The sequence below is a fragment of the Boleophthalmus pectinirostris genome, unplaced genomic scaffold (genome assembly GCF_026225935.1).
Source record: "Boleophthalmus pectinirostris isolate CB_2022bp ecotype Guang Dong unplaced genomic scaffold, ASM2622593v1 HiC_scaffold_16, whole genome shotgun sequence".
NCBI lineage: Eukaryota > Metazoa > Chordata > Actinopteri > Gobiiformes > Gobiidae > Boleophthalmus > Boleophthalmus pectinirostris.
The window spans coordinates 13,552,286-13,568,539 of NW_026571095.1; the positions used below are offsets into that span (position 1 = coordinate 13,552,286).

The window sequence follows — 16,254 nt, forward strand, 5'->3', positions numbered from 1 at the left end:
AGGTTAAATTCCTTAAAGTGAAGATATGTCCCCCATTACACTACCAAATATTTTGCTTGTTCTAACCAGCAGCCCCACTCCTTGACCCTCCTTTTTTTAAACATGTAGGCCTATCTATTAGTCTATCTATTTCCAAACATTTAAATGATCTACTTTAGGCCTACTTCTTGAACTTGGTAGATATTATACTAAACATATGATCAAAGAGTAAAATAAAGCCTAATAATGACTTAATACTTATAATTCTATAACTCCTCCCGCTCCTTACCAGATGATGGCGGTAATACACACAGACTACAACAGACTACATGTCCGATGGCTAAACAAGTAGTAATAGCGATGAGAAGACGCGCGCGCCAGATGTGAGGACAGTGAGAAGTACAGCTACAGTATGGAGAAGTCCCCATTTATGCCCCATTGGGATTTGTTTTGTTGAAGGAAGTACAAGAAACTGATCTCCAATGGAACAGATGCTGGTAAACATCGGACGGGCATTTTGGCGAGACTGCGCAGAAGCTGGAGCCATATCAGACGCGCATTTTGATGTTGTTGTACTCGTAAGTTTTAAATGGTCAACTAAAAAGTCTGTTGCTCACTACAGGTATTGCTTCTGTAGCAGCTTCCGAAATAAATTATGCACAAGTATCGAATCATAAATACATGCACTGATGTTGTCAGCAATGAGCATCCGACCAAAAGCGCACGAACGCGCGCACACAGGCAGGTGAACGAGCACTGCCGGAGAAATGCTCCTTAGAAATACAAATAATGACATATTTATATTCAAGTCAAGAAGTCAAGAATAATAAACAACCTCCCCTGCCAGGAATTACATAACGTTGCTTTGTGTCGTCAACAATGCAGTATAAACGCTATTTGGTTTGCTATGTGTTGCATTATAATACTCTTCTATTCTATTTCTATAGTTAAAGAATGCCAAAGAAAATCGCATTCTTGTGAGGCCTGTCTGCCAGCCTTCTGTTGTTTATTAAAGGTTTGTTTTATATCTTACAACTTTCATTAAACATCTGCCCAGGCTACAATGCAAAAGTCGTGACGCTCAGTCAGATAATGGATTTAGTGTTATTTTACTGATATATTTGGTTGCTTTTGTGTTCAGTAAGTTTTATGATATCTGTTTTCAAGTTTTGTTCCCCACAATGCTCACAAGGTACAGAGTGGGTTCAGGTTGGTGCCTTTCTGCACGTATAGTAGGCTATACAATCAAGTCTTTAAATTTCACTTCACTTTCTTTTTCGCTATCTCTTTCCTATCTTTGTCCTTTGAACTATTATAAACTTGACAACTGCACAGTGAGAAGTTCTGAGGCACGTGAAAAAAACACTTATTATTTTGCACACTGCTCACTGGACACATCACGGCTGAAAACATGTTCTTTGCACTTCTGCATGAATCCAGACTCTGCTCTGTGACCGACAGGAGTAGAGCTGTGTTTTGCTTTTTGCATGCTGAATGATTCTTTCATCAAATCTTTTACACAGTAATAAATAACATGTGCGTGCATGTTACAATAATAAATGTTTTGACACGTGCTTCTACATTTCAGATTCCAAATGTGGATAACTTATGCCCTCAGTACAGAAGCATTTCAAATGCTGAGCATGGCATAGAAGTTGCTCTTGAGGTAAGATTAGGACATTTTTTTGCTACTGCTCCATTTTTGCCCTCATAAAATTGTTGTTCTTCTTTAAAGTTTCACCAAATAGAAGATGATGTCAGTGAGCCAGAAGCACCCACTCAAAGCAGTGATGAAGATGATGTTTCAGAGTAGGAGGATGAAGGTAATAAAGGTGTGGCAAAGTCAGATGAGAAATGGCTTCCTCCGACACAAGGATCTGAAAGTGAAGAGGCAGAGGGGCCATACATGAAGCAGCTTTGCTCTGACTGTGGAGTCTTTCATTATAACAAAACAAACCACGTATGTGAGTTCAAAATTAAACTATATCTTTGTAATGTCTGTGGTAAGAGATGTGTCACTGAACATTCTCTTAAAGTATGCTGCAACATACACAGTGAAACATATGAACATTATTGTAAATATTGCTATACCACCTTTAAAACTAAACCGGACAAACTTGCACATAAAGAGATCCACTAGAATCAACCAAAACCATTCCAGTGTCCTGATTGCACAATGATATTTGCCTCAGCATACTATACATGTGACATATGTGGAATTGTTTTCCTAACAAGGAACAGTTTCCAGAGACATGAAATGACCCACACAGGAATGAAACCCCACAAGTGTTCAATATGTAAGAGAACTTTTACCCAGCAAAGTCACCTAAAGTCACACATGTGCATGCACACGGGAACAGCCTTATAAATGTCACCACTGTGACAAATCTTTTAACCACAATGTCAGTCTTAAGAGCCACACCCAGTGCTACCACCCACTGGAGTCTGGGGAAAAAACACGACAAGGGATTGTGATGATGTGACTGACACAAACGACATTGTTCAAAACCAGGACACGGAGAAGATTCAGAAGGCCAAAAAAAAAAAAGATACCCAAGTGTGAGCAAATGATCCTGGTCGAAATAATCTGATCTTTAATAACGGTACTGATAAAAGTAAAACAATACACCATAGTGTTGAAACAAACACATTATGTATAAAATGAAAAATGTATGAGTACAATAATATGAATAAAACACATGATGCTATAGGTGAATGTTATACTGAGATTGTTACACGTGTGAAATACCTAATAACACAGTTCATTAATTATTTTTGGAACTTAAATTCCTGTTGTCAGACGTGACTATGCCTAGAGCAGGGCAAAAAACACAAGAAAGCTATTTGGTTACCTAGTAAGTATGCATTATTGGTTAAGATGCTCCTCTAGATCTGAAGTTCCATAAAAATGAATTATTGATGATTCAAATTTATGTACTGGTTAAAATGGAACTAAACACTACATAAACCTTTTTGTTACTAAACTCTGTGTATGGTGTTTTAATATTGTCTACTAGTGCTTTTTGTCATTTTAATGTAAACTGGCTAAATAAACATGAAAATGAGTGCCTTGGCTCCAGTGGCCTGCGCACTTTTAAGTGCTTGGTGACATCACACAAGACTGATGACAGACAGGTATTTCTTATTCCAAACACCTGGCTGCAGGGGCGGAGTTTGAAGTGTGGACCCCTGTTAGACCAATCTGTGTTCCTTATGCCTCCAGACCCGCTCCTGTCTTCTCACTCTTTCTCAGTCTTTCGTCCACAGACACTGCTCAGTTCTCAACTCTGTTTGAAATGTGACTTGTTTAGTGTTTAGTCCCACTTCAGACTAATAACACATAAGTACTCTTCACCTAAAGAATGACAAATTCTTATTTGTCATTCGGTGCGGTGCGCCTTGTTTGTGGATTCTAATCCAATGGCGCCATCTGCAGGAAAACAGGCAAGTGATAAATCAGCCCGCAAGAAATGTTACAGATGACTTCTGGATGGGACCAAATCAAGACTTGGACCAAAACTAGGTCCTAAATCAGAGCTAAGCTTAAAGGTCCAATATTACGCAAAATGTACTCTTCTGAGCTCTAAGCCATGTTAGAATGTCGTTGCTTCTTCCAAAAGATATCTGGAGTTGTGCTTTGTTTCATTCACCTTGCATCATTGGACTGTTGGCTATCTACATCTCCAAGCGCTAAATGTTCTGGCGGTAGTTTTCAAGTTAACAACCACCTTTTATCTTTTGTAGAAATGGGCAATTCCAGGGCTGAAATGATCCAAATGTTTCTAGTGAAGGTCTTTGGAGTTTAAAAATACAGTGGTGCATTTCCTGTCCCACATGACATCACAAGGTGGAACTGTGTTTTCAGTTTGAGAGAGGAACTCAGCCTAAATATGCAAGATGTGTGTTAAAAGTGTGAATGAAACAACAACAAAACACAACTTCAGGTAGGCCTAGGTTTTTGATGAGCAAACGAGATTATAATATAGATGGGCTCTTTAAGATAGGACTAAATCGAGACTAAAACAACTAAACGAAGACTAAAAAGTAACTTAAAGAAGTAAAGCCTACACCTCTGAAGGCAACATTTTCTGTTAAACACAAGCATATAAAGACAGGGAACTGACCTCAAGGGTTTCAACAATGAAATCAGTGATGTATATAATTCCTTATTTATATCATTAGATGAAATGTTCTTTTTGCACAGTAATTTGAGTTGTAGCTACAGTACCTGGCAGTATGCACCAATAGACTGTGCCAGTATTAAATTTTCTTTGGCTGTTTTAAAGGGAATATATATTGCAGCAAGATAAAAACAGTGTCCTTAGGCCTACTTGGTTGCCAGGGTAACCTTAGGGTTATGCCATGCAAAAACTGAGACTACATCTGACACAAGTCCTCTTAAAGGTAAATATAAGCTAAGTAGGCTACATTAGACAAACTAAATAACATCTCAAGCAGGTGATGGAGACCACCACACGTTTCACAGTGCACCTTTAAAGTAATTACAAGAAATATAACAGGATAATGGTCCATTTGATAACAGTTATTGTTGCATCTCATTTATGGTATTGGATATTTGTAATTTCTGTAACTACCTAGTCTGAACAAAATAGGGTCAAAGTTCGTTGTCATTTTATTATTATTATTATTTTATTTATTTATTTTTGGCTGATGCAGTTACTTAAAGCAAAGACTAAAACTAGGTTTTTCATTAAGAGGCATGACACCTTTGTAGGAAAACACAGGTTCACTGAAGTTATGCAACATCCGTAGATCACATAGGGCTACTTGAACACAACAGAAGAAATGATAATGATAAAAGACCTGGAGAGAATTAATGTGTTACAAACATAGTCTACAACTAGTGAGATATCGCGAGAAGACAAGATTTTAGCGCCTTTTGAATGAGGAAGCCCCTGTCCGAGTAGTAGCCTCGGGTAGTAATCCAAATTAGAAAGCGAGAACGCGACCGAAGGGCGAAGGCACCGGTAAATCTAACCAGGATCGGCGTTCGTGGTCTCATTGAGACCGCCGTCATCTATGGACTCTAAATCAGACGCGGAGTTCGCCATTTTGGGGCTAGATCCGTAAGCAGTTTTTCTTTGCGTGTACTGTAGGCGTAGTAGGCCTATTCTCAGCGATATGTATGCACCATGCACCCACCTACACCAGAAAGTAGTACAGGTGTCACCCTCTAGTCATTTGGATTACCAATGTGTCATTGTTGTCATTGTTGGATCTGTAATAAGAACAGTTTAACCTGAATCTTATTCAATATCCAAACAACTTCACAGTGGCCAATAGCATAATAAAATAAAACATGGGAAAAGTCACATTCATCTGACTCCACGTTATTTTGAGTTGTAATCGTGGGTCTATAAAAGGAATAAGGTTGTAAGGTACAGAGCTTGGGTCTGTGGCTGGAAAGGAGCAGAGTTGTTTGCACTCATCAAATGGTCACTTTTTTTATATAGCATTTTTCTTATTCATTCATTTATTTATTTGCATTTGGCATTTTCCAGCTGTTTTATAAAGTTCCACACATTATAGGGAGCACACCAACGACAATGGCAATGTATGAAATTGAGCCTTACATCTTTGATCCGGACTCAGACTCTGAGTCTGAATTTGAGGAACCAACAAGACAACATGGAGCAGGCTGGGTGAGTTACATGTGATTTAAAAGCTGATCATTTATCATTCGTTCATTTAATTTAACTATGGTGTGTATAAGCCAAACCTAAAAAAAAAAAAAAACATGCACCAGGGATTACAGGTGGAAATTAGCTCTAGTACTACAACCTGGCACAATGCATCTCTCCTGTTAAGGTTAATTTATGTTGTGCACGGTTTCGCTCATAAAAATGATAATAATAAATAAATCAAAAGTAATAACAACTTAAAAAGTGTTGTCATTATACTAAAATTTCAAACTTGATTTTTAAACTATAAACAATAGACTTCATAGTCTATATGGACTATACGAAAATGATAATAAAACACTTGTTCTTTGGACAGTAGAATGTGATTTTTAACATTATCATCTGGCCTTATATCTGTGTTGTCCAGGTAGGTTCCTCAGTGGTCCATGGGCGTATACTAGTCAAGTAATATTAAAAATATTGAGTAAATGTTAAAGGGACAGTTCGGAATTTTGGATATAGGGCGTCATTTCCTAATGAGCCAGAGTGTTGTAGACGTGTGGAGACACTTTTGGAAATTATCCATCCAATCCTTGTATTTGCAGAGGTCGCTGGGGCTAGGCTAGCGCATGTCAACAGCCACTGTTGTTCTCCCACTGAAAACAGTCTTAGCCACTCTACAGTGCACCCGAGGCAAATCTATTATTACGCCAGACTGTCGATGTGAATGTCTGTGTCGGTAGAATAATTTTGGAAGTAAACTAACCTTGTATCGCATGAATCGTCGCATGTTGAGGGACTATTTTCTCAGCAGCAGCGGAATTTTACTCTCCTCTAGTTAGCTGTGATGTAAACATTCACTTCAAACTAGAGTCGCGAGAGACCTGTAGTAGCTAGTTCTACTATAGCTGGATCGATCAGTGGATTACAAGCCAACGACGTGGCAGCATGGTAAATCAGTGTGCATTTACCAATTGCAAAAATAAAGCCAAAAGATGGGCACCACAAAGTTTCCACCACTTTCCAGTAAGAGACCCCGGAAAAACGAAACTATGGCTTATAGCTGCTGGATTGGACATGGACACACCGATGGAGGCTCTGCGCAACCGGATGGTCTGTAGTGATCATTTCAGTCCAGACGACTTCACACAGTCCAAAATAAGGCCTTTTCTGAAAACGACTGCTGTGCCAGCCGTCTTTACAAGTGCACCAACAGCTTTCGACGAAGAACAGGTTTGTACTCAAGCTTGCTCCTCTCATGATGGTAGCGTCGAGTGATGATGACTTCAGCTTACAGTAGCTAAAGCTAGTGCCTCCTCACATCTACAGCACTCTGGCTCACTAGGAAATAAGGCCCTATGTCTATAATTCCAAACTGTCTGTTTAATTTTTGTCTTGTGAATGTGACTTTTTTTTTGTCTCGATTAGTATGCAATTTTTGATACTTTTGACAACATCAACCAATTTTAACATGATTTAGTAATTGTTTTGACTCACTTTTCTACATTTCAGGTCCAAAATGGTGATAAGTTCACTCACAGAATCATTTCAAACACTTCATATCTACCTGGAAGCATAGAGGTTACTTTTGAGGTAATACTTTTTTGTTTAATTCCAGTGTTGTTTGCTGTTTGTGCCACTGCTGTAATGTCTGTATGGTTTTTTTTAGCCTGACCAAACAGAGCAGAATATGAGTGAGCCAGAAGCTCCTGCTCAAAGTGATGGAGATGAAGATGATGTTTCGGAAGAAGAGGAGGAAGGGGACAAAGGTAACCAGAGCTCAGATGAGGACTGGCTTCCTCAGACTTTGACAGAAGAAGGAAGTGAAGAAGTGAGAAGAGATTCTTCCTCAGAGGAGGACTTTTCTGAAGGAGAGGAGCTCAATGAAGATCAGAAACCCACTCGTGAACCGAAAAAAAAGGAGCTCTGCACTGAGTGTGGTGCCTTTTATTGTACTCAAAAACATGTGTGTGAGCACAAAACTAAACCATATGTCTGTAATGTCTGTGGTAAGAGATGTGTGACTGAGCTATCTCTAAGATTACACAGCAACATACACAGTGAAACATATGAACATTATTGTAAATATTGCTATGCCACTTTTAAAACTAAACTGGACAAACTTGCACATGAAGAAATCCACCAGAATGAACCAAGGCCATACAGATGTCCTGATTGCACTGTAACATTTGCCAAAAACTCAGAACGCAGAAAGCACTTGAAGAAACATAGAGGTCAGAAGAAATATATATGTGACATATGTGGAATTGTATTCTTAGCAAGGGACAGTTTACAGAGACATGAAATGACCCATACAGGAATGAAACCCCACAAGTGTTCAATATGTAAGAGAACTTTTACCCAGCGAGGTCACCTGAAGTCACACATGCGTGTGCACACAGGGGAACAGCCTTATAAATGTCAGCACTGTGACAAATCTTTTAACCACAATATCAGTCTGAAGAGCCACACCCAGCGCTACCACCCACTGGAGTCTGGGGAAAAATACGACAAGAGTTGTGATGATGTGATTGACACAAACGACATTGTACAAAACCAGGACACAGAGAAGATTGAGAAGAAAGTGAAGCGATATTATGGACGGTATTCTTCTGGGCGACCTCTAGGCAGACCAAAAAAAAACTCAACTGTAAGCAGTGAATCATCTGAGCACTAACAATGGTACTGATAAAGTAAAACAATTAACATTATAGTTTTGGAACAAACACATGATATATAAAATGTAAATGTGGAGTATAGTAATGTGAATAAATAAATGCGATAGTATTTTGCACCTTACCTAAAAGCAATATTTCTTTTTTTTACTTAAATCCTTGTTGTCAGGGGTCACAATGGCCCATAACAGGACAGAAACACTTTTTTCTAGCTTTGTTGGACTCTTTGCTTTTTGTGCAATCAGCAAGCAGTTTATCAGAACTAACAGGGCAAGTGGTAAATTAGCCAGCAAGATGGGTCTCGTTCCCAAGTCAGATGAGAGCCCCCTTTCAGTGGGACTGGCTGTGAGGCAACATGATGCCCAAGCCACCTCAGCTGTCTTCTCTTGACTTGGAGCAGCAGAACTACTCCGAGCTCTTCCTATGTGATTGAGCTCCTCACCCTGTATTGTCCAGCTACCTGCAGCTGGCTAATTTCAGCAACTTCATCTTATCCTTTCAGTCAGAGCTCATGACCTTAGTTGAGCGTTAAACCAAGCCTGTTGAGCTGTAAATTAAGCCTCAGTTTCTTTACCAACAAAATTTAGACTAAGACAAACTTTATTGAACTTTATTGGAATTGGAAATTATTTGGGCACAGTAGCTCACACAGCACAATACATATAATAACCAAGAGCAAAAATATAAAACATACCCTACACGTGCAGATTCGGGAAGCCAAGTCTGCACTGACGCAGTTTCTCAAATTGAATATTTGTCTGAGCAGCAGGCTTTAGCAGATGTGGTGGGGGCATCTATGGGTGGGGAGCACATACTCTCTTGACTGCGCAGATGAGCCAGCCTGTAGATGGATGGAATTGGGAATGAGTGAAGGAGTGTCATCAACATCGATGACACAGCGATGATGCGAGTTGTACAGTGGGTGGCGGTAATACACCATTAAACTGCCACTCAAGAAGAAGAGGGAAAAGAAACAGAAGAAGTTAGAGGTTTTTGGAGGTTTTGTGCACGTGGTAAACCGTAAACAGATAAATATTTTTGGCTTGGGTGTATTGGATGTTTCTATTTTCATGTGGTTCTATAAAGAGCTCGCAAATTAAGAGAGATGCCGCATTTCCACAATGATATATAACCAAAGTCTTAATATTAAGTACTGCTTTTTAAACCTGAGCAGCAATACTTATGATTTGTTAGAGCAACAAACGTGTATTAGAGTATGTTGGGAGAAAATTAGGCATTATGCTACAGTAATAGCATCTCTCTGCTTCTATTTTTATTTGTTTACTTTTTCAAATCCCACTTGTAATGACATTACCAGTGAAAATGTTTTTCAACTCGAACAGTTCTTCCAATTAGATATTAATTCCGATTGCTTCTCTTTTTAGAGAGCCCACCATGTGTAAAGAGAGCCACCAAAGAAGTTAAATGTGAAAGTGCATTCCCCATTAAACCTGAGGTTGGTTCCTTTCGACATTGATGTGCAATTAAAGTGTTTATTAAAAGCTACCATTCATCCATTTATTTGATTTTGGACTGGATGTTTCTGTTTTCAGTTTGATGCTTCCATAAAGAAACTGACTGTGAGTTCCCCATTAAGACTAAGTTCGGTGCCTTCCCCCAATAATACACAAGTAAAATTTTTGTGTGTGTGTGTGTGTGTCTTATCTTTCCAAACATTATGGTAATGTAAAATGTATATATTTAATTCACTGCTATGTAGAGAAGATTACTAACTGTGCTATTGTGGAGTTGTTTTCTCTTCCTTTGAAGGGGAAGCATAGGACTGAATAGTTTACAAAACAATTGATGTTTTCTTGGTTTTCTATTGCATGCTGAATGATTTTTGTGATAGCAGATTTTTAACTCATAGTTACATGCTGTAAAATGATTATTATTTTTCTGACATTTCTGTCATGTGCTTGTACATTTCAAAATGGGGATAAGTTATACCCTCATAGAAGCATTTCAAAATTGTGCTTAGACTTAGTTTGTGTTTTTTCTCTCAAACCTGACCAAATAGAAGATTACATCAGTGAGCCAAAAGCACCTGCTCAAACCAATGAAGGTGATGTGTCAGAGGAAGACGAGAGAGCAGACGAAGGTGATACAAGTGAGGAATGGCTTCCTCAGAATGAAGAAGTGACACAAATCTTCCACCAAAGTGAAGATCAATAATAGAAGAGAGAAGAAAAATAAGGAGCAGCTCTGCATTGATGTGGAGCTTTATATTGTTCTCAGAACCACACGTGCGCACAAAAGTAAACCATATGTCTGTGGAAAGATATGTGTCTCTGAATGAGCTCTACAAGTACACAGCAAAACACAGAATGACATTTATGATCATTGTTGCAAGTATTGCAATGCCACTTTCAAAAGTACATTGGACAAACTTGCACATACAACCAAAACCATACCAATGTCCATTTGCATAAATAAGACACAAAGATCAAAATGTGTGGGGAAAATGTTTAAAGTATGATACATGTCAACCTTTATGAAATGTTGAGGTTTAAACAGCTATGAAATAATGCTGTATTGTTTTCATAATACTGTTCTGAGCAAACATTGCACAATGCATTTTGTTTTTATAGTAAATTCTCTTTGGGTGTTTTGGGTATTAAGTGACTATGCTTTGCAGCCCCTAACAGAAGGCTGACAGAGTACTACATCTGATGCAAGTCCTGTTAAATGTGAACAAAGTAACTTTAATTGGGTCTACCACAATAAGATTTCTTGTGCAGAATGCTTCTCAGTATAAAACTTTCTATGTAGAATCTATTAAATTCCAGGTGTTTTATAACTAATGCATACCAGTAGGAATAACATTCATTCTTCCTGTGAGCAGACTTGACTATCCACAGATCTGACCCTAGAGTTTACTGCTATACTGTGGAATTTTATAGGCAAAAGCAATAACATCTCAAGCAGGTGGTGGACTCTCCACTAAACTAATGAGTAAAAATACAGTTAGTAAAAGGATAAATATGCAATGGTCCGTTTGATAATGTATTTATAGTTGTCACATTAATGGAAATTAACTTTGTAAAACTTGTGCTTAGGGGTTTTATTTCAGTGTCATGGCATCATTTGCAAGAAAACATAGACTTAATGGTAAAACATGCATAGATCATATAGAGCTATTTGGACACAACAGCAGAAATTATAATACCGTAAAGGACCCAGAGAGAATAGACGTGTTACAAGAGTCTATGAAGCCTACAATACAGTCTGCGGGTTACAAGTAGTGAGTTATCGCGAGAGACTTGGTGCCTTTTGAATGAGGAAGCCCCTGTCAGACAGCCTCGGGTCTGTGCTGTAGTAGCCCAAATTAGAAAGAGAATGAGATCACCAAAGGACCAAGACACAGGTAAACCTAACCAGGATCGGGATTCGTGTTCTTGTAGAGACCTCCGCACTGGGGACGTCTATGGACTCTAAATCAGACGCGGAGTTCGCCATTTTGGGGCCAGATTCGTAAGTTGTTTTTTCCTCTTTTGTAGGTCTATTGTCAGCGGTATGCACACACCTACACCAGAAGATGCTCAGGTGCCAGCCTCCAATAGTCATAGTAGGCCTACCAATGCGTCATTACCATGGATCTATAATAAGGCCAGTCTACACTATATGGTCCAACACATATTCTACCTGGTTAAATATCCAACCAACTTATTAACCGTGGTGAACAGCACAGTAAAAATAATGTCAGGTAGTTTATTATCTATGTTCTAAAGCAGAGATCTTGCGTCTGTGGCTGAAACGGAGCTTGTCTTTTTTATCTTCTGTTGTGGTGAACTTAATTCAGCTATTATCCTTGTCAGCCAGAGCACTTTTCATTTCTTGCGGTATTTTTGTGTTATAGAGGAAGAAGTGGCTACTGCCTCTATTCTGTCGTTTATGTGTGTGTGTTTTTTTATTCTAAACAATAAAATAAACCCAAGGAGCAACATGATACGTCTAACAGCTTGAGTTGTATGTTGGGGGGTTAGTTGGAACTATTTATAATGTTGTATCATCAAAAACATAGACAACTAGAATTTAGTATTGTTTCATTCACACATACACACAAACCCTGCATGTTTAGGCTGAGTTCATCTTTCAAACACTTTGTTCCACCTTTTGCTGTCATGTGATAATACAGGAAGTGCTTCGCTGGATTTCTAAATTCCACACACCTTCACTAGAATCATTAGGATAAATTCGGCCATGGATTTGCCAGTGTGTAGTGGACTGAATTAGAGGTAAAAGGTAGCTAAGCTTAAAAACTACCATCACATGACATCACAAAGTGGAACAGCATTTCGAGCTTTGGATATGCAAATAAGGGTTACTTGTTTACATTACAACTTTTTTTTTTTTTTTTTTCCAGCTGTTTTATGAAGACCAGCTCTGCCCGTACTGGAACTGCCATTTCCCACACATTATAGGAAACACATTAACAACGCAACAATGGCAATGCGTGAAATTGAACCTTACATTTTTGATCCGGACTCAGAATCTGAGTCTGAGATTGAGGTGCACAAGGAATCAACGAGACAACATGGAGCAGACAGGGGCATTTACTGGGTGAGGGGTTTCTGCTTTATCTGCTGGCCTATAAGTCGACTATAAAACAAATTCATTTCAAACAACTTCAACATGCTGCAGTTATTGTTTTGACTTGTATATTTCTACATTTCAGGTCCAAAACGGTGATGAATTCTCTCCTCAGTACAGAACCATTTCAAGCACTTCACATCGCCCTGGAAGCATAGAGGTTACATTTGAGGTACTTTTTTGTTTACTTCCAATGTTTTGCCACTGCTATAATGTTTGTATGATTTTTTTAGCCTGACCAAACAGAGCAGAATATGAGTGAGCCAGAAGCACCTGCTCAAAGCTATGAAGATGAAGATGATGTTTCGGAAGAAGAGGAGGAAGGGGACAAAGGTAACCAGAGCTCAGATGAGGACTGGCTTCCTCAGACTTTGACAGAGGAAGGAAATGAAGACATGACAAGAGACACCTCTTCAGAGGATGACAGTTCTGAAGAAGCGGAGCTCGATGAAGATCAGAAGCCCACTCGTGAACCGAAAAAAAAGCAGCTCTGCACTGAGTGTGGTGCCTTTTATTGTACTCAAAAACACGTGTGTGAGCACAAAACTAAACCATATGTCTGTAATGTCTGTGGTAAGAGATGTGTGACTCAGCTATCTCTAAAATTACACAGCAACATACACAGTGAAACATATGAACATTATTGTAAATATTGCTATGCCACTTTTAAAACTAAACTGGACAAACTTGCACATGAGGAGATCCACCAGAATCAACCAAGGCCATACAAATGTCCTGATTGCACTGTAACATTTGCCAAAAATACAGAACGCAGAAAGCACATGAAAAAACACAAAGGTCCAGATGAATTTAAATGTGACATTTGTGGATTGGCAATTGGGAAAAAGCACAAACTACGACATATGATGATTCACACAGGAGCAAAACCATTCAAGTGCCCAACATGTGATCGGACTTTCAACCAATCAGGCAATCTGAAGTCACACATGCGCGTGCACACGGGAGAGCAGCCTTATAAATGTCAGTACTGTGACAAATCTTTTAACCACAATGTCAGTCTAAAGAGCCACCTTCAGCGCTACCACCCACTGGAGTCAGGGGAAAAAGACACTGACAGTAAGAGTTCTGACGGAGTAGCAGACAGTGTACAAAACCAGGACACTGAGCAGATGCAGCAGGTGAAGGTTAAGATAAGTGCTGCTGGTCGACCACTGGGGAGGCCTAAAAAAGCCCCAACTTCACATGGAGAAAGTTCCTGGTTAAGATGTGAACAAAATGACACTGGCTTTAAGGGTTTTGATGAAAGTCAGGACTTCAGAGATGATGATGGTCCCTCAACTGATTTCCAGAAAGGGAAGCAAGAGCAGACAGTGACAAAAATCAAACCAAAATCTACATCAGACAGTGACTCTGACTATGACCCAGAGAAGGAAGCATTTAGTTCTGGAAAACAAAGGGGACGATCAAGGAAAATATAGTTGTTGAATTTTATGTCTAATTCATTGTTTTAGTGACATGAACAATCACACAACAATGTAACAAGCTGCAGTTGCTGTGCTTTCTTTTTTTAATTAATGTATTTATTTTGATTAAAACCTGTAACAGTAGCAACACTATTAAATATGCTTACATAGGCTATTAAAGTGGTTGCCATACCCATGACAAGTAAATAGTGGCATGGATTCCTGTTGAAAGTGAGGATGTCTCAAGTCATCTCTATAATAAACTATCTCACTGGGCGTACTTTTGTGCAGTGGCTCTGTCTTTGTTCCTACCCCTTTAATTTTGGCCAGTGACTATCTCTTTGTTCTTCCCCCCCTTTAATTTTATTTTCAGAGGTGATGCTGAGTGAAGTCATGCCAACTTTTTGAATATGTCATGATCTTTTACTTTAAATGGTATATTAATTTATGTAAATAGAATTAGCTACTCTTAATGGTGCTTTCAAAATTTAAAGTTTACTTAGTCTAATGTCATTATGTAAGCATGAAAAAATGTTATAGCCTACTGCTTTTCAAATGGGCCGGCATTATAGCCAAAAATTTAGACATGTTGCACCCAAGTTATTTATGCTGTATTAATTTAAAGGAGTTCTAAATAATATAACTTTTCTATAGATTGTACAGTCCAATCTCCAATCTCATATTATGCACTAAACACAGCTGTTATTGTTTATAATTATTACATTAATGAGCAATATCTAAATGTAATGTCTAAACGTTCAAGTTTTCATTGCAATGCTCAGTGTCACCACTAGATGTCTCTATTGCGCTTTTGGAGACAGACTATTTCTTCAAAGGCAAACAAAACATGCGAATTCTGTTCTGTTGCCTGTTATTTCTCAACATACTTCAATTCAATCAACCCTTTGCGCTTTAACCCAGTTAAATTACGTATGCTCCACGTGGGACCAAATTGTTGTGGAAGTGTCAAGTAAGTGGACTCAATATTTCGGCTTCAAGTTTAAGTCCTCCTGTTTATTGAATTTAAAGACATTTTAAGCGTTTCCAAGTCTTAATACCACTTGCAGGAGGTCACTGTTGAGCTCCATACTATTTTTGCATTTTAAGCTATTTTTGTAGAAGGGATCTTTCATGTATTAAATTCCAGGAGTTTTAGTATTGTCCATAGAGAATAGAGTTTTAGACTCGCCTCAAAACTTACTCAGTTTCTCTTAATATGATCAATAGTACTTTTGTACATGCAAATCACAATGGTATGGATTGAAAAAAATGTAAAAAAGCTTTATTTGTCTCATGGAGAGGTATCTGACAATGCTGTAAGTTTGAAATATGGTAATTATGGCCTTGTCAAAGTCTGATCTCGTCATTTCAGAAGGCAAACAAGGCTGGGCCCGGTTAGTACTTGGATAGGAAACCACTAGGGATTCCAGGTGCCACAGTGCGCCAGTGGCAAAACTGTTGTTGTGTACGAAGTGAAAGCACTTCCCCCACATTACCCACTTCCCAGTATCAATGTTCTGTGTGTGTGTGTGTGTGTGTGTGTGTGTGTGTGTGTGTGTGTGTGGTGGTGGTTGGAAGGACCAATCGCGCAGACTGGCAAAGCTTCCATTAGTCTGCCCCAGGACAGCTATGGCTACATTAGTAATTTACCACCATGAATTAATAAAGTATGAAATAGTAAAGCGACTTTGAACGTCTGGGAAAATGCTATTTAAGACTATGCATCATTATTATTATTGTTTTTTGTTATTACTATTATTATTTAATGGAAAAAAGTAATTACTATATAGATACAAAGAGTCAAAACATTTTCTCTGGACTTGATTACATTAATATATAGAATACAGGTACAGAATGACTTCTGCCACAAGGGGACACTATTGGAACAAGTTTTTCTTGTTGTAAACCTCTATTGTCTGATGCCCCTATGTGTTTCCAATG

General features: G+C 38.6%; 2 protein-coding genes and 1 long non-coding RNA gene across 8 annotated transcripts; all 3 read left to right on the forward strand.

Moving 5' to 3' along the window:
• The first annotated feature begins 240 nt into the window (after nt 1-240).
• Nucleotides 241-3,020, forward strand: LOC110159818 (uncharacterized). The gene is made up of 4 exons (XR_002318741.2): nt 241-557; nt 927-994; nt 1,568-1,645; nt 1,715-3,020. It is a non-coding gene; the product is annotated as an uncharacterized LOC110159818 (long non-coding RNA).
• A 1,871-nt stretch (nt 3,021-4,891) lies between these two features.
• LOC110159367 (zinc finger protein 252-like) lies at nt 4,892-10,748 on the forward strand. Of its 5 annotated transcripts, XM_055152156.1 has the most exons (6): nt 5,693-6,854; nt 7,134-7,214; nt 7,291-7,390; nt 9,682-9,752; nt 9,850-9,876; nt 10,317-10,748. In XM_055152156.1, the coding sequence occupies exons 1-6, from the start codon at nt 6,570-6,572 to the stop codon at nt 10,437-10,439; spliced, it is 687 nt and encodes a 228-aa protein (XP_055008131.1). In that variant the 5' UTR covers nt 5,693-6,569; the 3' UTR covers nt 10,440-10,748. The 5 variants fall into 5 exon arrangements, with proteins under 5 accessions (XP_055008128.1, XP_055008129.1, XP_055008130.1 ...); XM_055152153.1 differs by lacking the exons at nt 5,693-6,854; nt 9,682-9,752; nt 9,850-9,876; nt 10,317-10,748 and adding exons at nt 4,892-5,066; nt 5,502-5,642 and having other exon boundaries at nt 7,291-8,420; XM_055152154.1 differs by lacking the exons at nt 5,693-6,854; nt 9,682-9,752; nt 9,850-9,876; nt 10,317-10,748 and adding exons at nt 4,892-5,066; nt 5,530-5,642 and having other exon boundaries at nt 7,291-8,420.
• A 781-nt stretch (nt 10,749-11,529) lies between these two features.
• Nucleotides 11,530-14,593, forward strand: LOC110158949 (zinc finger protein 184-like). Of its 2 annotated transcripts, none has more exons than XM_055151739.1 (4): nt 11,530-11,770; nt 12,663-12,859; nt 12,975-13,049; nt 13,123-14,593. In XM_055151739.1, the coding sequence occupies exons 2-4, from the start codon at nt 12,743-12,745 to the stop codon at nt 14,326-14,328; spliced, it is 1,398 nt and encodes a 465-aa protein (XP_055007714.1). In that variant the 5' UTR covers nt 11,530-11,770; nt 12,663-12,742; the 3' UTR covers nt 14,329-14,593. The 2 variants fall into 2 exon arrangements, with proteins under 2 accessions (XP_055007714.1, XP_020779171.2); XM_020923512.2 differs by having other exon boundaries at nt 11,531-11,770; nt 12,975-13,061.
• The last annotated feature ends 1,661 nt before the right edge of the window (nt 14,594-16,254 follow it).

What these genes read in the sequence shown, in the direction of transcription:
- LOC110159367 (XM_020923919.2), top strand. Translation starts at nt 6,570, where the DNA reads ATGGTAAATCAGTGTGCATTTACCAATTGCAAAAATAAAGCCAAAAGA. An exon ending in CAGCTTTCGACGAAGAACAG is followed by an intron (nt 6,855 to 7,133) that starts GTTTGTACTCAA and finishes TCTACATTTCAG; the next exon opens with GTCCAAAATGGTGATAAGTT. An exon ending in GCATAGAGGTTACTTTTGAG is followed by an intron (nt 7,215 to 7,290) that starts GTAATACTTTTT and finishes GGTTTTTTTTAG; the next exon opens with CCTGACCAAACAGAGCAGAA.
- LOC110158949 (XM_020923512.2), top strand. Translation starts at nt 12,743, where the DNA reads ATGGCAATGCGTGAAATTGAACCTTACATTTTTGATCCGGACTCAGAA. An exon ending in CAGACAGGGGCATTTACTGG is followed by an intron (nt 12,860 to 12,974) that starts GTGAGGGGTTTC and finishes TCTACATTTCAG; the next exon opens with GTCCAAAACGGTGATGAATT. An exon ending in GCATAGAGGTTACATTTGAG is followed by an intron (nt 13,062 to 13,122) that starts GTACTTTTTTGT and finishes TGATTTTTTTAG; the next exon opens with CCTGACCAAACAGAGCAGAA.